General features: G+C 25.8%; 3 protein-coding genes, 1 long non-coding RNA gene and 1 pseudogene across 6 annotated transcripts in view; 2 read left to right on the forward strand and 3 right to left on the reverse strand.

Moving 5' to 3' along the window:
• Positions 1 to 16,563, forward strand: part of LOC130663957 (dentin sialophosphoprotein) — a 44,146-nt gene extending 27,583 nt beyond the window's left edge. For all 3 annotated transcript variants that reach the window (XM_057463550.1, XM_057463551.1, XM_057463552.1), the window contains 10 exons: positions 2,799 to 2,923; positions 8,500 to 8,548; positions 13,109 to 13,246; positions 13,321 to 13,473; positions 13,552 to 13,730; positions 13,991 to 14,194; positions 14,265 to 14,411; positions 14,483 to 14,576; positions 14,640 to 14,843; positions 14,924 to 16,563. In XM_057463550.1, the coding sequence (XP_057319533.1) occupies positions 2,799 to 2,923; positions 8,500 to 8,548; positions 13,109 to 13,246; positions 13,321 to 13,473; positions 13,552 to 13,730; positions 13,991 to 14,194; positions 14,265 to 14,411; positions 14,483 to 14,576; positions 14,640 to 14,843; positions 14,924 to 14,997 (1,367 nt within the window). In that variant the 3' untranslated portion in view covers positions 14,998 to 16,563. The remainder of the gene's footprint in view (positions 1 to 2,798; positions 2,924 to 8,499; positions 8,549 to 13,108; positions 13,247 to 13,320; positions 13,474 to 13,551; positions 13,731 to 13,990; positions 14,195 to 14,264; positions 14,412 to 14,482; positions 14,577 to 14,639; positions 14,844 to 14,923) is intronic.
• Positions 7,823 to 9,564, reverse strand: LOC130663963 (uncharacterized). The gene is made up of 2 exons (XR_008989268.1): positions 8,928 to 9,564; positions 7,823 to 8,019 (listed from the first exon to the last, which is right to left on the reverse strand). It is a non-coding gene; the product is annotated as an uncharacterized LOC130663963 (long non-coding RNA).
• A 361-nt stretch (positions 16,564 to 16,924) lies between the features above and the next one.
• On the reverse strand, positions 16,925 to 18,776 carry LOC130663959 (WD repeat-containing protein 74). The gene is made up of 7 exons (XM_057463553.1): positions 18,563 to 18,776; positions 18,355 to 18,502; positions 18,198 to 18,293; positions 17,812 to 18,115; positions 17,601 to 17,698; positions 17,323 to 17,524; positions 16,925 to 17,251 (listed from the first exon to the last, which is right to left on the reverse strand). Exons 1-7 carry the CDS (start codon positions 18,618 to 18,620, stop codon positions 16,940 to 16,942), a joined length of 1,218 nt encoding a protein of 405 aa, XP_057319536.1. The 5' UTR covers positions 18,621 to 18,776; the 3' UTR covers positions 16,925 to 16,939.
• Positions 18,777 to 18,843: 67 nt separating this feature from the next.
• On the forward strand, positions 18,844 to 20,192 carry LOC130663960 (speckle-type POZ protein-like). Its single transcript, XM_057463554.1, has 2 exons — positions 18,844 to 19,980; positions 20,083 to 20,192. The coding sequence occupies exons 1-2, from the start codon at positions 18,981 to 18,983 to the stop codon at positions 20,133 to 20,135; spliced, it is 1,053 nt and encodes a 350-aa protein (XP_057319537.1). The 5' UTR covers positions 18,844 to 18,980; the 3' UTR covers positions 20,136 to 20,192.
• A 1,459-nt stretch (positions 20,193 to 21,651) lies between these two features.
• LOC130663691 (phosphatidylinositol N-acetylglucosaminyltransferase subunit A-like) lies at positions 21,652 to 24,658 on the reverse strand (annotated as a pseudogene).
• Positions 24,659 to 25,003: the final 345 nt, after the last annotated feature.

Genomic DNA, 25,003 nt, shown 5'->3' on the forward strand with positions numbered 1-25,003 from the left:
CACCACAATTCGAGTTCAAGTTCGAGCAATGATTCTAAAGACAGTCAAGAAAAAATTTCAATAAATGAAGCTAAACGTTATTATCAGCAAGACAACACACGAGCTCTAAAAGATTTGCTTAATCAACAAAAATCGACGACAAATTCCCAAAAGATTAATATAAATGATCGACAGCAGTCACGGAACTCGGTTGGGTCCGCCCATTCATGTGGTTCTTCATATGGATCCAGTCATGGTTCATCTTCCTCAAACTACGGATCTGTAAATCCATTTCATATCGGCAATAATAATCAATCTGTTTATCATACTATACACGGATCTGGTTATACACATCATAACCCATTAGAAACGCTCTATCATGGATCACAGAGAAATCAATTTCATCGTCACTCAATAAGTAATGGTGCTGGTACACCAATCTCATTGAGCCCTACTAGTGAGACAACTGAAAAACGTTTTCATCACAATCAGAATCATCATCATCACCATCACAGTATTCAAGAGATGATAAAACATTTTGGCCGTAGACTTGGACATATAAGACGTCAAAGTGAATGTCAAGAAACACCAAAAAAACATGAAGATGATTTTAGAAATAGAAGTCAGAGTTTAGATGGTTCATTGAAAATTGCTTCACCCCGGATTGCTGATGACTGTGAGACCACTTACAGAATTTATGAAAGCATTCTTAAGCAAGGTAAACAAAAAAACACAAGATTTTTATTTATCCGATTCCTCAATTTATTTTTTTTAAAATTTTCAGTGACATTAAATTAACATTTAATAATTTTTGTACTTTTTATTACGTAATCTCTTATTATGTAAAGATGTTTATTGTTAAAAAAAAATATATTGTTATAATTTTTATAGTTGTTTACACATGAGAGACAGTGTCAAGAATTATTGTATTGGAAGACGTTTTTTAGACGCAGCCAACTCATACTTTGTTGGCAAAAGTATTATTTACAATTACTTAATTCTATTATATACTTTTTATCATTGATCTACTATACTTATATAAAACAACAACTACACATTTTTATTTATTACTATTATCACTATTTTTTATTTCCTATAAAAGATATTAAATTTCCATGCTTCAGTCATTTTATTTATAAAAAAAAAAATTTTAATGTCGATTATTAAATTAAACTATAATTTATCTAATAAATATATTAAAATAGCTGCATGATTATTTCAAGGTCTTATCTATTTATCTATTTAATATTATATAACTTGTTTCATTCAACTCTTGATTTATTACACTTGCAATTAATTTTATTATTATTACTATTTAAACAATCGCAACACACATATGTTATTGCAATTATAAAATTATTATTTAACAGTGTAACAAATTTATCATTTTACATTTTTTTTATTAAGGTAAAATTCCTAGTAGCCGATGAAAGAACTGATACTCGATCATGTATTTGTATATTATATCTATATTTAGTCAAATTTAGTGAGTATAGATATACAAAGACATGGAGTGATCGAGTACTAGTTTCCTCATCGGCTCTATCAGGAATTTTACCTTAATCTTAAAGAAAATTAAAGTTATATTTTTTTTTTTTTTTAAAGCGTTGATTAAAAAAATACTTAACTACTTCTATTTAATAACCTTTATTATTTAAAAAAAACTATTACTAATATGAGACAATATAACAAATAATGTATTTATAAACAAGAAATTTTTGTTCAGTGATTTAATGAACAAGCGCTTCAATCAAGTCGCAAAAAATAAAAAAAAAAAACATTTAATTGCTTGATTGATATTATTTACTTGTAGTAAAATCTTTTGGTAAACAAAGAAATAGAAGTAAAAAAAATAGTAATTTATCAAACAATTAATATCTATCTTATCTGTTTTTTTTTTATCACATAATTAAAATTCTCAGGTACGCTTACATATTTTCTAATAGAATAATAAGGAAACTAAATAATATTTTTTAAATAATAAACCGAATGACTCGGATTAAGCTTATTTTTATGAATAAATTAATTCCCAAGCCTATGTACATGTGTACAGATGTATTATCTGTATTATGTATTTATATTGTATATCCTCGTAAATAAATATTAAATATTAAAAATAAAACACGTAAGGAAAAAAAAAGTGTAACAAAATATTTTAATCTTGTAACAGAATATTTGTTTATATTTATTAAATTGGAGGTACATTTGTCGAATCAAATATTTTTATCAAAGTTTACTGATCATCTTACAATTAGTCATTTCTTGTGACGATTATATATGCAAGCTACTGAATTTATATTTTATTACGTTTATTATTTAAGATTGCGATTCAAATTAATTAAACATGTAAGTTTTTTTTTTTTTTTTTTGCGGATAATTACACGTTTATATTTAAATATTACTGTCGTCTTTAAAAGAGAGGAAATGTAACAATACTCAAATAGTTTCAGAAAATTTCTCTATATTTGAACCTGCTTTTTGTAATTGCCCTTAAAGTATCCGACAATAGTCTAGTTTTGAATAATTGGAGAGAACGTAGGAGAAGAAATCAATGTAAGTCGTAATTTTAATAAATATAGAAAATAAAATCGATAAACCGAGGAGCAGATCGAGATATATGTATAATGCTCTTGTGGATCCATACTCTCTTTAGTAGTGTGACAATTGCTCTAAAAAAATAAATTTAAATATTTAAAATGTCAGTTATTTGTGGTTAAATTTTAAGCTGAATCTGTTTTTACAATAATTATAAATTGTCACGACTTTTGGGTATTTTTTAAAAAATTAACCTTTGAAATAAAATAAAATTTGAATTACAGGTGCTATAAGGAGAAGTTCTCTTGAATCTGGTGACAGAAATCCTATAACTATACCAGGAGCACGTCGCAGAACTCATCATTTCGATCCAGCACACACTGCGATACTTTTCCGCAACGCTCGAGGGGTAAGTCAAGTTTTTTTATTATAAATTTAATATACAAATACATAAGAAAGAAAATTAAATTTTTCTTTTCATTATTACCATTATTTCTTTTCAATTTCCTCTATATATTTTTATTACTGTGACTAATATTCATGTCGTTCGTGCAATTTTTCTAAAGCGTACGTGACAATCCGGCCGTGCGCCGTTGACTCATTGATTCACATATGAAAAAAAATAAAAAAAATAAAAACCTATTCATTTAACTGTTTACGAAAATTACATAATTCTAAGTATTCTACATACTTTTCTAACAGAAACACTTGACTTTTTTTTTTTATTACAACAAAAAATTTCTTTGGCAAATTCAATTACGAGAAAAAAACAAATCCATCTTATCTTTACTCGACTATTTATTTTTTCTTTCGGATGTTTAGTATCGAAACTTGAGTTGAAAAAAAAAATTAGTACATTTATTTATAGAAAAGCGCAGCTAACTCGCGCCTCCAAAGGGTCGTTCTCTAGAGGTCAATAAATTTTTTTTTTATTTTTTAATATTTACTTGATCTATTTATGTAATTTAATTATAAATCAAGCAAAATATCATAAATTACTTGAATAAAGTAATTTTTTTTTTTTTATTTAATTTTAATTTTGTTTGGCCTGACTGAAATAGCCAATTGGGCTCGACCTGCACTTGAATTTAAAAATCCAGCTGTTTCACTTAAGTGAGAGATAAAAAATTGATTAAAATGACAGGTTATCAAAGTAATTTGTCACAGAAGAACAGATTTAAGTTCAGATGTCAAGTTCATTTAACATTTAAATAAGCTGAAAATTTTAATTATTAAATGTTCAATTTTAACGCTTGCTGTAAAAAAAAATTTTTTATTGTTGGTAATAAAGTTTTCTTAAAAAAAAAAAAATGTTGATAATACAGAGACCGATTGTAATTCAGTTGGCAGCTGATATAAATATCCAATGATACAGTAGAAATTACAAATCCAGTAATTTTAATTTTATTACTTGATTTTGTTTTTAATTTAATGATTTTTTGCGATGATTAAACTGTTCTCCAATTAAATATTTAAATTTTAAAAGTCAAAGTCAAAGCAAATTACAAAAAATAATTTAAAAAAAGATTTGACTGTTGAAGCATCTTGAATAATTGCTGTCAAGAACATTTCCCAAGTAGAAATTTATTTTTTATTTATTCTTTACTCGATGAGCCGTAACTGCTGCTTTTCTAACAATTTAAATTTTATTTTATTTATTTATTTTTTTTTGTTTATTCTACTCTTTGCTATTTAATTTATACTTAAAATCTAAATCTTGGCTTATTTTTTTAATGTCACGCTTACAAAGTTCATCTCAAGTAATGTACGGTCGTTGCATTATTCCCATAATGTAATCGATTGTGTCATGCGCAGATAATTAATAGTATAAAGGGCAGCAATAATTTAATGTCACATTATTTATATTTATTATTTTAGTTGGATTGATAGAAAATTTATATAATTTCATTTATTTATTTACCCGCATTTGACTTTAATTAAAATTCAAAGTTATAAGTACAAGTTTGATTTTTTTAAAGCTTATTATCCTTATATACGCTTTTAAATAATATTTAATTTTTTTAAAAGGAAAAAAAATAAAATCAGATGGTTCCTGAGTTTTAATTGCACACTTAATATAACAGGGGTTCGTATTTCTCTCTCTATTACACTCAAGTCCACGAAGAGTACTATCTTTGTTGCACTTGTGCAGTAAATAGAAACTTTGGCCGAGTTTTTCTCTTAAACAAACGAATATTGTCAATCAATTTAAGCGCATTTCGCTAGATTAGACAGTAGTCCATCAATGTAAGGTCTGTATTTTGTATTTAGAGATTTTGTTTCTGAAAAAAATCCCGTCGAAAACATCTGATAACCCCTGTTATAAATGTAAAGTATAAATACTATAAAATATATAATATGGTAAAGGCACCGTTTTTCCCACATAAAATTTAAATATAATAATTTGTAAAATATACATTGACACAATTAAAATAAAGTATTAAATGCCCAAAAAAGGAGCAGTGACCAGAAATTTATGGGGTACTTATACCCTATAATATTCTCTATAACTTAAATTTATAAATTTAACAAAACAAAACAATTTTATTGACGTAAATAAAAAAATAAATATTGCTGATCTATTTAATGTCTAAGACACAGACTTTGAATTTCGTATCTTTATTCTATCGCCGACAATATTATGGTTTAATGACTTTAAATGATAATAATAATTACTATTATTAACAAATGTCATGTCATTTCAATAGTCAACTATTAATATAAACATTAAAAAAAAAAAATAAATAAATAAATATAGTGATAGAATTTAAATTGACGAGGACACGTGGTGACGGTGGTCGATTTCATATAGTAGTATACAAGTTTATTTGCTTACTTGGTTGATATTCCTCGCTGCGTTCAACTTATTGCTTTTTTATATCGCAAACATATGTGAATTTCAATCCCACTGCAAAAATAACCTTCTATAATAATTCTTTGTCATTTTTTTTACTTTTTTCACTTTCATTCATGTCTACTATCAGATATTCTTTTCATTTATTAAAAATTTATATAATGAAAAATAAATATTACTATTATTAAAGCTTTGATTTTAATTTAAAAACCAATTAATTTAATATTAATTAAATATTTCAGTTGTTTAGTCACTGAAAACAAAATTGCTATCGGTTTTATTTTTTTATTTTATTACACTACATGTCACCGCGCTTCGAACTTTGCGCTTGCTTCGATTCTAAACCGTAGCTTCTAGTGTTGAATATCATCCAGCTATCCAGTATTCCGCGAGCGGTGTCGCGAAAGGATCACACCTCGAAAAAAAATTCATTGTAAATAATTACATACATATGTATATACATTTTTTAAATTACAAATCGTGTTAAAAATTAATTTTTTTTTAATTGTTTGAGTGTGTCATTAAAAAGTGTTATAAGTGATAATAGTAATATATATTTTAAATATTTATTATTTTATTTAATTACATGACAAAATCTCTTTTCGAAAATTTTTATGTCTCTGCTTTTTTTTTGTCATATAAATTTTTTATATATATTTATATATCTACCGAAAGTGTCATTTAATTCGAATAAAATTATTTAAATTAAAAAATTAAAATTAACTCGACAAACTTACAGCTTTAATGGATCGAAATTTTTTAATTTTTATTTTACAAAATTATATAATATAATTGATTATAATTACGATAGACATAACTAAATATCCGGTATTCAATATTAAATGTCTTCTGTCAATGGATATATATATATATATTGTTGACTGTCTCAGGATAGATTATTGTATATTTGTCAATCTCGATTCTCATTGTAACATAAATCCGTTTAGTCTATCGTTATCAATTCTCGTCACATATAGTCACATCACATCACAACACACTTCTTTTTCTCTCTCTCTCTCTCTCTATATATATATATATAAACATATATATTTTTTCACAGTCACATCATATACTTGTACTACTTACAATACTCATGCCAGTATACGGATTTTTATTTGTCATAGAATTTATATTCAATAAAAAAAAGAATTATGATAAAAAAAAAAAAAAAAAAAAAAAAAAAAAAAAAAAAAAATAACATTGATACTTTTTTATTCTTTAGTCATGTCACTTGAGCAAATGTGTAAACACATAAATTGTTGACATTTAAATTTATAAATCAAATGAATTGTTTTTATTTATTTTTAAATTTTAAATCTTTTAAAACAAATAAAATATTTAAACTTGTTGTGTTATATATATTTATAAATTTTATAAATATCTTATCAATGTTTTTTTTATTTAACTTTAAAAATCAAATCATTGAAATTATGTTAATATTAATATTATGTTGGATGGAAAATAGTTTTAAAATAAATAATGAAAAAATAAATTATTAATTTAATGACAAAATAAATATGACAGTAATATTTAATAGTCGTGTATTAATGTGTAAATACATTTTATATTTTTATAAACAAGTACTTATTTATATAGCATAATTCAACTATTATTATAATTGGCATTAAGCCCGCAATCAATTAATATTCAATTCAATATATATAAATTGATAAATACAAATATGATATTATATGTCATGTTGATAAATGACGTTTCAATTTTCATAAAATGTTAGGTCTCAAAAATTTATGCTGCCGCTCAATTAATTATTATGCAAAATTATAGTTTTATTAATTAAAAAAAAAAAAAATTTATAGCAATAATTTAAATATTATGTGATGATTTAGTAAATTGTTTGCATATTAGAATGACTGTAAAAAAAAAAAAAAAAAAAAAAAAAAAACTGTCGAGAATGCTGTTTGTCGAGTTAATTTATTTTAATTTCAATTCTCGCGGTTTTTTTTTTATTTTTAAATTTTATTTCATCTCTTTATTCGTCATCATTCTAAGTAGATAAATTTAAATAGTTGTCAGTTTTTTTATTACAATTTAAATAAAAAACATATTTTTCAGTTGCACAATTCAATAATAATAAAAATAAAAAAACCAATTGTTTTTGTTAAATGAAAATAACAAATTGACTATAAAAAGTAATCATGTGTTTCATAAGTTATCTATTTATTTCTATGTGCAATTATTTTTTGATAAATTATTAAATAAAATCAAAAGTCAACGAGTTTAAGATATATATTTTTAATAACAAGTAAAAGATTACAAGAATGAGTTTGAATTTAAAAAATAACAAAATTATGGAGCTCTTAGTGGTGTAAAATATTGGAGTCAGAGTCAGGTGAATGTGGATCCTTGATATGAGAATATACAGCGAAAGGAGTAAAATAGCTGTAAATAGCGTTTATGCGACTTGATTCAACTAAAAGTAAACTTAAAACTTGCTGAATTGTGCAATATGCTTTTTAAAAGACAGACTAGTGAACCCGCTGGTGGTGCTAGTGGTGCAGTTAATATTACAAAACTTTCGCCTAATGCCATTCAATCCTCATCACCGACGTCCAGTCCAACTTCATCAAATTTATTTACCAATTGGTATTCAAAAATAACAGCCAATGTTAAGAAACGACAACATTTTAGTCCTAAAACATTATTAAAAAAAGCTCTGGTATTAATTTTATTAACCGTACTCACATTTTTTTTTTTTTTTAACATAATATCCCCTAGTCGAAAATATTATCTTAAATAAATAATCAATTTTATTTTCATAAAATAAATAGCATAACTCATCAAATAAACCTTTATGTGTGTTTATTTATTTATTTTTTTTTTAATATTTCATAAAGTAAATACACGATATGTAGCTGAGTTTTTATGTTATAAAACTACAATATTATATTGAACATAACTGCCAAGTATTTAAAAAAAAATTCTCACTCAATTTAAATTATTTTTTCATATTGAACCAAATTATTTTATGAACCCATTTTTTTTCTAATGAAACTAGACTTTTATTTATCTATGAAATATCAATTATCTTTTTGCCAACCAATACAATATGTATTTAATAGTTTAAATAAAATTACTATATAAATATTAAATTAAACTTTAATTATTTTCAGCTCCCAGTTGCTGATACTTTTACGAAAAGTCAACCAAAATCTGATTTAGGTAAGTTTTAATTATTTGTTTAATAAAGTTAAGCTTTAAAGTTTTTAAAAAAAAGAATGATTTTTTTTTGAAACTAAATTAATGTCACACAACTCCGCTGATTACTAAATATCATAAAACAAATAATCAACACAATGAAATGTTGATAAACGTCATCGAACTTAAAAAAAAAATAAAAAACAGACCGCGTTGCGTTGCGTCAGAGTTAGGATCGATTGAGTATAAACCATGACCCTGACCTAGATAAAAAAAGCTTACAATTGAGAGAAGTACATCATCAAAGCTGAATTCGGTATTCTGTGTTGTGTAGAGATGCTAGAGAGTAAGTAAAGAGAGTATATATATAGTAGAGTTAACTAGAGTAGAGAGATATACTTACTACAAGAGATGTACAAGTAATGCCGCTTGACATCTAGAATAAGAGCTTTTCTGATCGATCGTAGACCCCTGGTACCAAGGTCACACATAACACTATATATGTTAGATAAGAGTCGTGGTCATGAATTAATAACAAGTCAAACATGACGCTTTTTTATTTTTTCAACTTGTTTATTATTATCTATTAAAAAAATAAACCGGAGATAAATAACTATATAAAATCAATATTAATTTTTTAAATATGTATTGGGAATTATTGTAGATTATAAACATTAATAAAATATTATTATTAGCAACGGAGCTCGACTAAACTAGTCAGCTCACCCGGGTAACTCATCGATCGTTAAAGAACGCCTACGCAACAAAATACTTGCTGAATATTGAAGGCTAAGCATTTCATCAATGAAAGCTTATAGTGGAATATTACTTTTCCGCATAAAGCTTTTGTACTAATAGACAATAATAATAATTATTATTTTAATTAATTATATAGTCACCGGGATTGTGGGGTTGATATTTTTTTCTCAAATACAGAGTTAAATTTATTCCCGTGTACTATCAATAAGTTATGTCACTAGAGTAGTAGTCAAGGGTTTACGTTCATTCACTTTACTTTAATTTTATGCTGAATCAATGCTATTACATCACTCTACAGTTCCTTCACATATCACTTGTTGATATACGTTTGATAATTAAATTTTTTTGTTATTATATTAACCTGTAGCAAATCCAGTGAATGTAATTCAATTGCGTTATTTTAATTATATTAAAGTTTATCTTTTATAATTTGGCATCCGACAATCAATATTAAAAATAATAACATTAAAATTTATTAATTAGCCTTTTAATTTGTTTTTTATTGCTCAATAAGTCAATAAATATTTTTGAGGTTTTTTTTTATCGATTTAAATATCAAAGTTTTTTTTATTTTTTATAAACATAAATTTTGATTTTAAATTTTCATACTATTTTTAAATTTTACGGCAAAAAAATTTATTCCTTAGAAATAACTGAAAAATATTGAAATTTAAAACTGAATTAGTTTAGAAGATAAAAACCACTTTTTTGAGAGAGAAAAAAAAATAACCACAGAGAATTAGACGTTTAGTAATAATAAATTTAAAAAATGGATGACTCTATTTGTCGCATTAAGCTTTAGTAATAATAAAAATTAAAAACTATATCAGAGTAAATGATTCAATAAAATAAAATAAGTTTAGTAGCGAGACTCGGTCATTTGCGATTCACGTAGAAACTCCAGGTTCCTATTATAATTAAAGTAGAGAAATATAATAAACATAAAAATCAAATAGTTTTTAATTAAAAATAAATAACAGAAACAGACAAAGTGTCTTTTATTGCCATTGGATAGAGTAATAGTAACTAATTGTAACTGCAGTGTATCAGTATCTTGGATATATATTTTTTTTTTGGCATCGATTTGACGGTTTTTCAAACGTTATTCTTGGCCAACTCGTTGGCCAGTGATGACGAACAAGTCCGTCGACGATTACGACCGAGATGAAGGATAAAATGAACGAGCAAACGAGCTTGCGACATTTAACAGACGCACTTTAGTCATTAAATTTTCTTTCATTGGTTTCAATCAGTGGTTTATTAATGTGTTTACAATTATTTATAATTCATAACAATTAATATTTTTTTATCATCATTAATTATTGATCAAAGATGATAATTATCGGCGATTGAATTGTTATTTTATAAATTTTTCGATTTAAAACAATAACGTGCCGTGTTTTTATTATTATTTATTGATTACCATTAAAATTATTATTTTTATTCAGTGTCGAGTTTTATATTTCAATAATAAAAAAATTTATTAATTTATTAAAAAAAAATATATATATTTTAGGGATTAAAAAATATAAATAATGGAGTTTTTATATTTTTGTAAATTTTGTAAATTTGAAAATTTTTTTTTTTTCAATAATTTATTAAAGACAAAGTGTTATTAATAAGCTTTAATTAATGGAGCGTATGTTTGCAACAATTAGTTGCGATTTTTTCGCTTATATTTATAATAATAATAAATTTTTAAAATTATTTTTTATACTCACCAAATGTTATTTAGTACAACAAGACTATTTAAAGTTCAAGGACAATTTATTTAACTTGTTCTTGTTCTTGAGAAAGAAATCTCATCAATTTTACTTGAGCAATTTTATCTGTAATCAGTTTGAGAATAAAAAACTGTAAAATTTTTTGTTTATTAATTTAAATAAGAAGATAAGAACAAAAGAAGGAAACGCTGGAGCGTAAAACTTTTAAAATTTTAACCCACTGGATTAAAAACTTGATAAATCTTTATATAGAAAAAAATTATTTGCACAATGTATGTTGAGAGATGTTGATTAAAAATGCTAACATTGTATTATTTTTCAAACGCTGAATGTATTCGATCATTGATCGACGTTCAAATTCACTCGGGGCGTAATCAATTTGATGATAATCCTATTTATGCGAAACATCTTATCAAAGAATTTCCTGTTGAAAATCCACCCCTTGAACCTGAATTTGCTCAGATTATTTGTCAAGGTATGAGCGTACATTTTTACAAACATTTAATGCCATGAATGTCTAATTTTTTTTTTTCTTACATTTTTATTGTACATTAATTTTTCTCATTGACATTTTCTTTATTCCTCTACACTAAATTATTATTTTTTTCTAAAAATGAATAGAAAGATTTATTTTAATTTTCTCTTTATATAAATTACGTGCTTATTTAAAAATACTAGGTTAATAAATTTATAATATTAATTTTCATAGTCCGAATGAACGAATTCTTAAAAAATGAAAGGGTCTCTGGAAAAATGTTTGAGGTGGGGTCAAAATTTTTTACTTGGATAATAATAACTCAATCTTTATATCTCACAGAGAGAGTTTTAAAAAAAAATTTCTCTAGCAGTTTGAACTAATCCTAAATTTAAGTCCAACTGAGCCCTGATTACTTAAAAAAAATTATTATTTCTAATCAGATGTCCAAGGATTATTTTAGATTGCAGAATTAAAAAAAAAATAATCTTGGACAAAAATATACTGTCGGCCATTTTCCAACAAATGTTTACAACCATTTTTTTTACTCACTTTTCTCTCTTCATTAAAGTGATTAATTTTGCGCTAAATGATTTTAATTTAAAACTTATAAATATTCTAGTATAAATATCAAAGTCACCTCATTAATTTATAAATATGAATTATTTTTGACTGAGATTGAATAATAATGTATAATTAATAGCATCAGTACTTCGAAGTATAAGTAATTAAAGTCACTGCAGTATATAAGGTGACAGATTATTATTATTATTATTTTTTAAAAATAAATATTATTAATGCAAGTAAATAAAAGGATTTCCCCCGACTTTCCTTTCTCTTTATATGGCGTGCTCGCGCTTACCATTTCTGAGAGGGCATTATCCATCTGTGCTGCGCTAGTATTCTCTTGATTTTACCACTGACTAGTATACTATTTATCTCGAAAAATATATAATATAATGTAAAAGTAGTAAGCGTTAAGTCCGCGATAGCATCCATTGACTCTTAATTATTTCTTCATACTTATCTCAATAAATATGAAACCACTAGACTAAAATATTATATAAATTTGAATTAAATTCACAAAATAATATCACCGATAACGTTATATTCGATCAGTTAACTCTCTGGCATAATTTCAGACAGTTAACTGTCTATCTGTTTGTAGTATAATACTGAATTGATAATTTTACAAGCTGTTTACTTATTTTAAATATAATTAATTGAATTCTGCAGGGATTCTTAGTTAATTTTTTTCAAAAAACTCCGAGAATGATACAAAGTGAAAACTGTTAATTAATTAGTTAATTGACTTATAAGTTTTATGTATTTTTCCAACAAGTTATTCAAGGCTGCTTGTTAACTGATTCATGGAATTTTTTTTTTTTTTTTTTTTTTTTTGTAATAATATTATTTGCGGGAGGAGAAATAATTGAGATTTAACTTGCTAACAATATATAATTATTTTAGTTACTATTGACGCAGTAGCTGATGTGATGTCTTGTTGAAATTGATTGATTAATTAATAATTTTTAAATTTAAATTGTTGTGTGACATTAATAATAATAATAATGATGAAAAGAAATAAAAAAGCATTATTATATTGTGAATTATTTGGACTTGCAGAGAAAGATGAAACGCAGATATACGTAAAGTTTTTTAAATTTCACAAATGTTATGATCTCATACCTACGAGTGCAAAATTGGTTATATTTGACACTAAACTTGCTGTTAAAAAAGCATTCTTTGCTCTTGTTTACAATGGTAAATATATATTTGTTTGTTTTGTTTTCTTGTATTCTAACAATAAAAATAATAATTATTTTTTTTTAAAAAAGGTGTTAGAGCTGCGCCATTGTGGGACAGTGCTAAACAACAATTTGTTGGAATGCTGACAATAACTGATTTTATTAAAATTCTTCAAAAGTATTATACTAGTCCTACGGTTACAATGTACCAATTGGAAGAACATGAACTTAATACTTGGAGAGGTAATTCATTTTAAATTTATCATTAAACATTTATAAAACTTTTATTATTTATAATAATAATAATAATTATTTGTTTAGATGTTTTACATAAAGAAATTCATCCATTGGTAACAATTGGACCTGATGCTTCTATGTACGATGCCATTAAATCATTGATTCAAAATAGAATCCACCGATTGCCTGTGATAGACCCGGATACTGACAATGTCCTTTATATATTAACACACAAGAGGATACTTAAATTTTTATTCCTCTATGTAAGTACATTAATATTAAACATCTAGATAATCCTTATCCTTAAATTATATTAAAACTATTGGTATTATAAATTGCTGTTGACTGACGACGTAACTCTGGTAACTTTGTCGTACTCTCAACTCAAAGTACCTCAAGTTAAAGATTAATTTACTGTTATAATGTCCACAATACTCGTTTTATAATAATAATAATAATAATGAGTTTGGTTGATAAAGTAAACTAGTAATGCAATAATGAAAATTATTTATTTGAATTACAGATTCAAGAGCTACCTAGACCTTCATATGTAGATAAAACTATTGAAGAATTAAGAATAGGGACTTATGATAATATAGAAACAGCAACCGAAGAAACTAGCATAATTTTAGCTCTTAAAAAATTTGTCGAAAGGCGAGTTTCGGCCTTACCTATTCTTGATTCTGAAGGAAAACTCGTTAATATTTATTCTAAATTCGATGTAATTGTAAGTAATAATAATTATTATTATCATCATTATTAAACTAATTAATTAAATAATTTTTATTTAAATTCAGAATTTAGCTGCTATGAAAACTTACGATAATTTGGATGTTTCTTTAAAAGAAGCAACTCAGCATCGAAGTGATTGGTTTGAAGGAGTTCATAAATGTAAATTAGATGATACTTTATACATAGTTATGGAAAAAATAGTTAAAGCTGAAGTAAGTTTTATTTTTTTATAAATTAATTTTTTAAAAAATAAGATTATTGTATTTAATAATTTAATTTTAAGGTCCACAGGCTAGTAGTGACAGATGAAAATGAAAAAGTTATTGGTATAATTTCATTGTCTGATATATTATTATATCTCGTTCTAAGGCCATGTGGTGAGTTATTGCTTATAACTAATAAATTATTTATATATATATAATAAATAAAAATAAAATTAGGTGAGGACGGTGGTACCAATACCAAAGATATTTCAATCTCATTGCGAGCGCAAGACTCAATGGCTTCAAGTTCATTACAATCAGAAACAACAGCCGTTGCCGTTGACGTTGCCGATTATGATAATAATCTTACTGCTGATGAAGATGATGTCATAGAAATAGAAACAGCTGTCGAGGCTCATACTGAAACAGAACCTATTGATGGTAATAAACTTTATGACCATATCACAACTTATTTGTCTATTATTTTTAACAACAATTAAATTTTTAATTGGAAATTTCAGAGTCTCAGTCGGCGATTGTTGAACAGCCACAAGAATCGTCACGTCGTGAAGTTGCGGTGTCCAGTGGTGAATAAATCAAGTTTTTTTTTTTTCTAAAGAAAAAACTTAATTGTAATTGTCTTTTAAATAAAATAAAAATAATAATTTTTTTACTTGCGTTTTTAAAAATATTAATGAGTGTCACTGATATTCGAATTAGTGTTTGTGCGGAGTAATTTATACATATATATATTTTGAATGAAATAATAACTTAATAAAAATACACATCATACTCTCAGATATAAACGAACTGATTATAATCGCTGCCTCATATGTTCATACTTAATTATAAATTATAATTAAATGAAAATAATAAAAACAAGCTTCATTTTCTTAAGAGGTACGAGCGATAATTGTTGTGACACGTGATACTGCATAAATAAAATAATAATATTCTTTGTAAAAAAAAAAAACGTTTTCAAATTGCATCAATTTATAAAAATCATTTTATCAACCCACTTAATTACTAAATCAATGAAATTTATTTTTTACAAATTTTAGATTAAATTTAATTAAGTAAAGTAATTTTAAATTACGAATAACTGATTTTTTTAACAATTAATAAATTTAATAAAAAAAAAAAAAAAAAAAAAAAAGAAAAAAAGTAAGCGGTTGATAAGTGATTTTTTTCGCATAATGCATAAAATAAAAAAATTAAGTGTAAAGAGAATGATGAAAAAATATGAATGTGAGATCAAGAAAATTGACATGTGATAGATTAGTAAAAAAAAAAAAAAAGAAAAAAGAAAAAAAAATTCACTATTCAGTCGATTAAAAATGCCATTTAATATTTAATTAATTAATGACTATAAATCATTAATGATAATTTCTTATGTATATAAATAATAAATAAATAAATAAATAATTAATAATTGAGTGTCGTAGTTGTAGATTGTTTAGTAACAATTGATAAGACGTTTATTAATGGCAAGTCATTAATTTTTGAATTACTAATTTAAAAAAAAAAAAAATGCATTGAGCTCGGCCCTGTTTAAATAAAAAATAAAATATTAATAATAATAATAATAAAAATCATGACTTGTAGAATTGTAGATCATGATGATGCTTACAACGGGAGATTGGCATTTTCTTTTGATTAAATTATTTAATTGTTATAATATACAGGCTTAAAAATATTATTGTAATTATAATTATTGATAAATGTGTTAAAATAAAAATAAAAGGCCTATTTTTAATAACTATTAGTTAAAAAAAAAAAATAAATTATGAATAGAAATTCTAGTACTTAGTGGATTTAAAATAAATTATCGCTTTGGCTAGTCAAGCCTCGTTTTTATTAATTAATTTTAAAAAAACATCTATTTATATAAACTTAAATGTCTTTAAATATGTAGATTGTAATATGTTGTATAAAAAAAAAGTAATCATATAACTAAAAAGTTAAGAGCGTAATCATGATTAATTGTAAATGTATAAAAAAACATTAAATCTTGCCATCTCCAGCGTTGTACTACGCAATAAAAAAAAAATCTATATATATATTAAAGTATAAGGTTGTTCCCAGCGCAATCCAGGTGTGTTAACGCGTATTGTAGAATATTTTGATAATGAAAAATGAATTAAATTAAAATGAATTGATATATTAGTGCAAATAATTTTTTTTCCGTCGCGTGCCTTTTCAAATTTAACAACTAATAAAAAATTAATTAATCACTAGTATTCAGTATTAAATAATAGTAATTTAACTAATGCAACAACATTTACTTGGTAAAAATGTTTTTTTTTTTTATCATTGATTTGTTTTATGCATCATCAAAATAAGTAATGGTTAATTAAGTACCGTGATGTTGATGGCGTATATTGAAAAATTAATTTTTTATCAATAGGGAACATCCTTAAATTTAAATGATCAACGAATAAAGCACTTGAAAAAAAAATTTTTTTAAAAAATGAAATTTAATAATTATCTTAAATTTTAGTCTCATTAAATTAACTTAATAAAATTTTTTTAAATATTCATTTTATTTTTTTAATTTTTTTGTAATTACAATTGTCGTTTTTATTTGAACTTAATTTTGATTTTAATGTAAAAATTTTCCTTTTGCCTGTCATTGTATTTTCATTAAAATTTTCATCATTACCAATTACTGGCATTTTGTTAAATATGTCATCGTACTCTTGGTCACTTTTTATGTCATCATGGTCCACATTAATTATTTTAATTTTTTCATCATTTAGTTTTTCTTTATTTTCTTCATTTGCCGAAACATCATTTAATATAAATTCAGATCTCAGTACCATACTACTTAATCTTGAAGTTAAATAAACCTAACAAAAATTTAATAATAATTAATTTTTAAAATCATAGATTATTATTATTTATATTTTTTTAAATTTACCTTTTGCAATAATTCTTTAGTATTTAAATCATGGACACGTAAATATCTGTCTAATCCAACACTTACAATGTACGGATTATTTGTGGGACATGAAATAGCAGTGATACCTCCAACGAAACCTTTGTAAGTATTTAATATTTTTCCAGGGTTCCGTAAGTCCACCAAATTCATTATTCCTTTTCCAGAACCTACCACGACATGACTAAAAATAAATAATTAATTTTAAAATAAAAATAATTTAAAGTCTCAAACTTAATTAATTTTTTTTTTTTTTTTACTTTTCTTTAGGTGCGATTGCTAGAGTTGTTAATGCTTCATCTTTTACTTGGACATTTAAAACCGGTCTTTTTTGTACAAGAGGATCATACACTCGTACCTGTTACAAAAATATATAGATATTTTATTTTAGTATGAAAATTATTGTTGGTAGAAAAAAAAATTTCTAATCTTGCTAGAGCACGAGATTAAAAATAATAAAAATAAACTTACGTATCCATAACGACTGCAAACGGCAATTTTAGACGAATTTGGTAAAAATGCAATATCAGAAACCCAAACAGGAACACGCATCTCTAGCCAATCATGACGAACATTTTTTTCTTTAAATGTAACTTTGTCATGTTCTAAATCAAATAATTGCAAAGGATGTTCTTTACCTCCAGTGGCTATTATATTTATATTTGACTTTGAGTGTTTCATTGCATGTAAATCTGTACTTGTTTTTATAACTCTAATACTTTCCCCTTGTTTCCATAAATTTATGTCTCCAGATTCTACTGCAGTTATTATACAACTAAAATGTTAATTAATCATAATTATTTATATTATATATATATATATATATATTTGTAATATTAAAATTTTTAAAAACCTACTCATTGTAACGTGAGATCCCGCGAATTTTTCCTGGGCCAGTGTTGCATGAAAATGAAGTCGAAAATGCTGAATGTTGAGAATCGTAGACTTTTACACTAAAATTAAAAAAATAAAAAAATAAATAAATAATAAGATTTATAAATAATTAAAAATTACCTTCGATTTTCAGTTGATCCACATCCTACAAGAACATCTTTTTCATCATCATCACCCCAAGACATTGTCGTTACTTGATGATCTTTTGTAATTGATATTAAATTTTGTATATTTTTAGCTATACATTGTTTCTTATCAATTTTTACTCCTAAAAATTAAATAATCCATAATAAAAAATGAATCATAAAATATTTATTTATATACTAACCTTTAAATACACCAGATTTGCCGCCAACAAAAATATCAAAGTCATTTTTAAAATCCATTGTTATTTTCGTAAAATAATTAAACTACTTAATTTTATTAATTAATTAAGCTAATAATTATAAACTTTTTAATTATTTACAACAAAAAACAACACGTGTTCAATGTGTTCTCCGTTCTCTGATCATGTCTGTGCAGTGTGCATGTGTGTGTTGTTCGTGTAGTTTTAATTTAATTTCAAACCGTGTGGCAGCGCGCAAGTAGATTTTTAGTTTAAAAATAACTTTCGTAAGCTACAAGTCTTATCGTTGATACGCAGTAAAACTAATCATCTAGCTCTTCTTCGACGTTCGACCTCGTGTTTCTTTGAAAAAAATAATTAAGGAAAAATTGTGTTAGTATAAAAAGTGTCGAGTTTTAAAATGCCTTTAAAAAAAATCGAACAAAACGTTCATAAAGAATATCGTACATGGAAAGTTGAAAATATGAGTGAAGCATTCTCAAAAGTAAATCCGGACGAGACCTATCGTCCAAATTTTCCTGTTCAGAAGACTCACTACTTCTCTACAGAATTTCAAGGTCATGTCGTTGACTGGTGCGTCACATTGCAATTTTGTAGTAATGAATTGCAGTGTGGATTCTTCATAGATTTCGACGCTGTTAAAAAATTGGAACCTAAGAATCATGTCACCTGTAATTTTTATCTGATCGATGCCGACAAAAATAAGTATTATCTTGGACGAAAGAACCGGAAATTTGATAATTCTCCGGTTTCTTATTTTCCTAGAGTATGTACATGCTGTTTACCTTACTTACCGAACACAATTGATAAACTACTTCCAAATGATACGATGACACTGTACATCGAACTCATAACTTACTTAAATGATGATCCTATATTTCCTGACGAGTATATGATTAATATCTATGATCATGATCCCAATTCATCAGGTGATTTCTCGGAGTTATATAAAGTTCAAGATGACCGTGATGTTATGATTTATGTGCAGGGTGTTGCATTTCCAGTCCATAAAAGAGTATTGGAAGCACGGTGTCCTAAATTATATAAAATGGTTGATCATCATCAACACATGTCTGATGGCAATGATAACAAAGTAGCTCTTACGGATATAGAGCCAGAGATATTTAAAAGAGTTTTAGAATTTATGTACACTGGGAATGTTGAGGACTTGGATGATCATGCAGTAGGTTTGCTAGAAGCTGCTTCGAACTATGAATTAATAAGAATGAAAAATCTGTGTGAAGAATCCCTCGCCAGCTACTATTGTACCGTCGAAAATTCTGAAGAAATTAAATCGTTGGCTGCTAAGTGTGGTGCCAAATCATTGTTCCAGATCGCCGATGGTTTACAAAAAATACACGCTGAAGAAAAAAAGGCCTATCAACGTTATTCAGAAAATGGTATACTTTTTTTTCTTTAATAATACTGTAATTTATATTTTTTTAAAATATTCGAAATTTTTAATTTCAATAATTAAATCACTTTTTTTTTTTTTTTTTTAGGCATACCGAAGGAATTAAGTTTATTGCAGAGTAGATTGTCTTTGCATCACTAGATAGCAATCCATTTATTCATCGCAGTAAGATTTTTCTTCATAAAATTTAATACTTTCCAAACAAATTTGTTTTTTTGTGCTTAACTTTTGAGTTTGCATTTTTCCACTTTTGTTAAAACTTTCAATAAAAAGTTGGATTTACTTACTTCCGATTTATAATCTAAATTTCTATTTAATATGCTCAAAAAGTTTTAATTTCAGTCTTTAATCGATGTAAAGTATAAACTTTGTAATATTTCATTAAACTGAAAGAATAAATGTAAAAATATATGAAAGTCGACTTGTATTTAAATCATTTATTTTACCTAATAATCCCGTCTGAATTTTTTTATTATAATCTGGAAATTTTAATGATAGGGTAAGAGCACCAGTACCCAGCAACTTGATGTTAAATTATATCTATATATATTTTGAACCAATGTTAAAGTATATGACCGGCTGACTGCTGGTTAGGGGCTGGGTACTGGTGCTCTTACCCTACAAGTAATTTATTTTATTACTTTGATTGAATACTAGCACTAGCTTAGCGATACAAATTTTTTTTCCATACTTTTTTTTAAACAGTATAAGATACACTTAATTTACTATAAAACCGCCAGTAATATCTGAATTATATCTCAGTCAAAACACAAACTCTAGTTTAGTCCTTAAAAGCCTCAATTCCTTTGATGGTTTATTTACCGCCCAGGAAGTAACTCTAGTTCTCAAAATCCTCAATGAGAACTATAAGGTCTAAATGCGAATAATTTATCGATTTTGAATTATAAGTAAGAGCTCAAAATCCTCAACGAAGGAAAAGTTATACTTCGGACTTTGAAAAATTTTAGATAGAAAAAGGGAGGGGAGAGAATACGTCGAATGAGACTTGAAGTTTAAATGCGGATAAAATTATTCCTGTATGTTTTGAGTATTTTGAGACTCTAATCCAGACTATGTTATCACAATTTAGTCCTCAAAATGGTAAAATGGGTCGTAACTACTACTTTGAGGTCTAAACTAGGAAAACTTTCTGTACTGTTGTCAATCTTAAAATTCTAAATTGATCCTCAAAAACTTGATTGAGAACTTTGAGACGAAAATCCGAATTTGTTTTTTGACTCGGGTACTTTTTTACTCAATCAAAACTATAAATTTAAATATATATAACAAATTTTATAATTTTACAGGTAGACATGATGGAATTCAGTAGAGTAGATTATTTTTGCATCAATAAATAAAATTTTTTTTGTTCTCAACTTCTGTATGGATTTTTTCACTGCTCAAAACCATTAGTAAAAACTTTCATTTACTTTACACTAATTAACTTACGATCTAAATTTCAATTTAATATATCTAAGAAGTGTATATTTGAGTAATTGTATTTAAATTAAATTAATCCAATATATGTATACATTTATATATATTTTTTTTATTTATTTAGTCTGTAAATAAAATACGATCAGTATTTGATTAACAATTGATAATACTCGTAATACTTTTTCTTTTTTTTTAAATACAAACAATGATTATGCATTAAAAATAAATAATATATTTATTTTACTACGTCAATTAGATAAATCTTTTAATAAATAAAAGTATTGTCTTACTTTTACGTATAAAATTCATCGTATGTTAATATACTATTACAAAGTCTTACTTCTTTACATATCTATTAATTAGTCTATATTTTATTTCGGTTTTCTCATATATTTTTTGTAAATTAATTAATTAATCAATGGCGCCAATATTATTTATACAATTGATTTTCGTGATTAAAAAAATTTACAATTAAATTATGAATTAAGACGCATGATTATAAATTATTCATCGATCCGCGAATTATTTACTAGTAATTAATAATTAATAATGTACAATTATCTATAATTTTTCACTATAAAATACATTAGTAATCATCAAGTATTTCTGTTCTTCTTACTTTTTGAATTTTGCTCAGGTTGATTGTAATCATTTTCTACATCAATGTACTGAAATGAAAATAAATAATTAGTGTAAATTATTAATTAAATACGAGGGATAATTAAAAAAATTAATAATCATGTTTACCTTCCTCGGCACAAAGTATTCCAATATTTGCAGTACGATGTAGCATAGCGAGACCATAAGCAAATACGGTAAGACTCCACTTGATAAATAATTAGCTAATTGTTCGCCGATGGTCTTCTTACCTTCCCGATGAACTGAGTCGTAAATAATCTCCGTTCTCTTGGTAATATTGAACCAATTATAAATAGATACTATTTTATCATGGACTTGATAAGGACAGATAATATTTCCGCTTTTGTAGTCAGCTATCGCTTGCTCGAGAGCTTCTACAAGAGCGTCTACCTTTGGCTCGACTAGATAAATTAATTCTGGCGGTAACACTTACGGTATGCCCCCGACTTCGGTTGATACGACTTGCAACCTGCAATTTAAATTATTTATTAAATAAATGAATGAATGAATAAATAGAAAATTTTATTTAAACATTCAGAAAGTACTTGCCCGCAAGAAGCAGCCTCAACAATGGCCATACAATAGGCCTCCGTAAGACTAGTGTTTAAAAAAATGTGACCTTTATTTAAAACGTGACGCACTTGGGAGTGTTCTAGACTTCCTAGCAAAGTAATTCGATGCTGGAGTAAATTGCGTTCTCTTATCTCTTCAATAAGCCAGCGCTTAGGACCATCGCCGCCTATTAAAAACTGAACGTCTTGATGCCGCGAGCATATCTTGGGAATTATCTGCGCTAATAAATCGACACCTTTGCGATAAACCAGCCGAGACACCACGACAATTGTGACTGAAAAAAGAAAATCCATAAGATTTTTTAAATTTACTGATATCTGATACCTTTATTTGTGATAATTGTTACATACTGCAGTTACTTTTCCTCTTGCTGATGTCTGGAGTGAACAATGCCGTGTCCACGGCGTTAGGAATCACTGACACCCGGTCTTTGTGAACTTTGGCACGTAGCACAGTGTTCTCTTTCCCAGTATGCGATACGCAGATGCAATGATTGCAGTCTGCTAATGATATCTGAAGGCATTTATTCGTCAAGACCGCTGATGTATCAGCGAAACCAAACAGGGAATGGTCCGTAAATACTGTCTGCAAAATACATAATTAATTAGATAAATAAATGAATAATTTTATCAATTAAACTGTCATACTTTTAAACCCAGAAGTCTTCCAATCAGCATTCCTTCATGTGCTAGAGCTGAAAATGCCGAATGCCCGTGAATTATTTCAATTTTTTCTCTAATAAATATATATCTTATCAACGGAAGTGAGCATATCATTGTTGGAAGAACGCACTGATTATAAAATACTTTTATTGGCAAATAGTAGGCCTAAAAAATTAATTAATTGAGTAATTAATTGTTCATGAGAATGAGTAATTAAATAATTTAAAATACCTTTAGACCATTTGTCATGTAGCGAATACCCACTCGATCTCCATAGGAATGTGTCATCACCACAACTTTGTGTCCACGACCAAGTAAACATTGTGATAAATTAAATATATGCTCCTCTACTCCTCCCATGTTGGGGTAAAAAAAATCTGACACCATACTAAAAATAATGAGTGTAAATGTACCAGACATAAGATAATTTTTAAATGACATACAAAAAAATTAAACTACTAAATTGATAAAACAAAAAATAATTCATGTTCTGATTTTAGGATTTTCTAAGTCAGTTTTTAAATTTTTTTGTTAAAAAAATTTTATTTTAAAATTTAAAAAATTGTCAGACGTCCGCCAACTTTACTGTCATCTAAAAATGAGTATAAATATAACAGACATAAGACAATTTAAAAAAAAAAATGCATGTACTAATTTTTGAATTTTCTAAAAGTCAATTTTTAAATTTTTTTGTTAAAAAAATTTTATTTTATTAATTTAAAATTTAAAAAATTGTCAGACGTCTGTCAACTCTACTGTCATCTAAAAATATATGTCATTTTTTAAGTTAATTTCCACTATTTATTGTCAAATAATCAGCTGTCTTGTAGGTTAAGATTTAAATTAAAATTTTTAAAAATAAATAATTCAAATTTACTTAATTATTATAAATAATTAGTACGTGCCATATTCGATGCTTTACTTGATGCATTTTAAAAGCAATTGTTAATTTAAAATAATTATATAAATTAATTTATTCATAATACTAGAAATTGTTGCTGTCACCGTGACTTAGATCACGCCATTTTTACTGAGATAAAAAAACTAAATCAATCCTCTCTAATCCCTGGCTTTTTTTATACATTATATACCAACAAATATATGTGGACATATATTTTTAAGGCTGTTGATAATCACACGACAATCAGATGAATAAAAAATAATTATTTCTACGACAATTTATATTTATTTAAATTATCGTATGAATAATTATTTTTTATTCATACGACAATCGTTGCAACGTTGGGGTCCGTTTTCCTGCACTTACTGGTGGAAGGGTGCAGTTCGTGGGTCAAAGTTTGCCCCGCTAGCTCTGAATGAAACTCTGACTTCTTAGAATTAATTTAATGAATGCCTTAGCAATAAATTAACTTACCCGAACTAGCCTTACAATTCTAAACTAATACTAGTATGTATTCTGATGCGCAGAGGAGCTTGACAAAAATAAAAAAAAAAAACAAAATTGTTGTCCTTTAAGTTGTCGTCATTACTTATCGTCGGTACGAACAAATTTTTAGTTATCAGTTTACAAAATTCAAATTATTGGCGGCAAAAATAATTTTTCAAATGTATGAAACTTATTATAAAGATAAATTATTGAAATTAATACTTGTACATTTAATTAATTCAAAATAATACATAAAAAATGTATGACTTTTAATTACAAGTATATTCAAATTACCTAATTCCCGAGTTATT

The sequence above is a fragment of the Microplitis mediator genome, chromosome 2, assembly GCF_029852145.1.
Source record: "Microplitis mediator isolate UGA2020A chromosome 2, iyMicMedi2.1, whole genome shotgun sequence".
Classification (NCBI taxonomy): Eukaryota; Metazoa; Arthropoda; class Insecta; order Hymenoptera; family Braconidae; genus Microplitis; species Microplitis mediator.

Bases quoted from the DNA above. Each gene is read 5' to 3' on its own strand.
- LOC130663959 (XM_057463553.1), bottom strand. From the start codon at position 18,620: ATGGATTTTAAAAATGACTTTGATATTTTTGTTGGCGGCAAATCTGGT. The intron at 18,503-18,562 runs GTTAGTATATAA...TTTAATTTTTAG, and splicing joins CAAATCTGGTGTATTTAAAG to GAGTAAAAATTGATAAGAAA. The intron at 18,116-18,197 runs GTAGGTTTTTAA...TTAACATTTTAG, and splicing joins GGGATCTCACGTTACAATGA to TTGTATAATAACTGCAGTAG.
- LOC130663960 (XM_057463554.1), top strand. From the start codon at position 18,981: ATGCCTTTAAAAAAAATCGAACAAAACGTTCATAAAGAATATCGTACA. The intron at 19,981-20,082 runs GTATACTTTTTT...TTTTTTTTTTAG, and splicing joins TCAACGTTATTCAGAAAATG to GCATACCGAAGGAATTAAGT.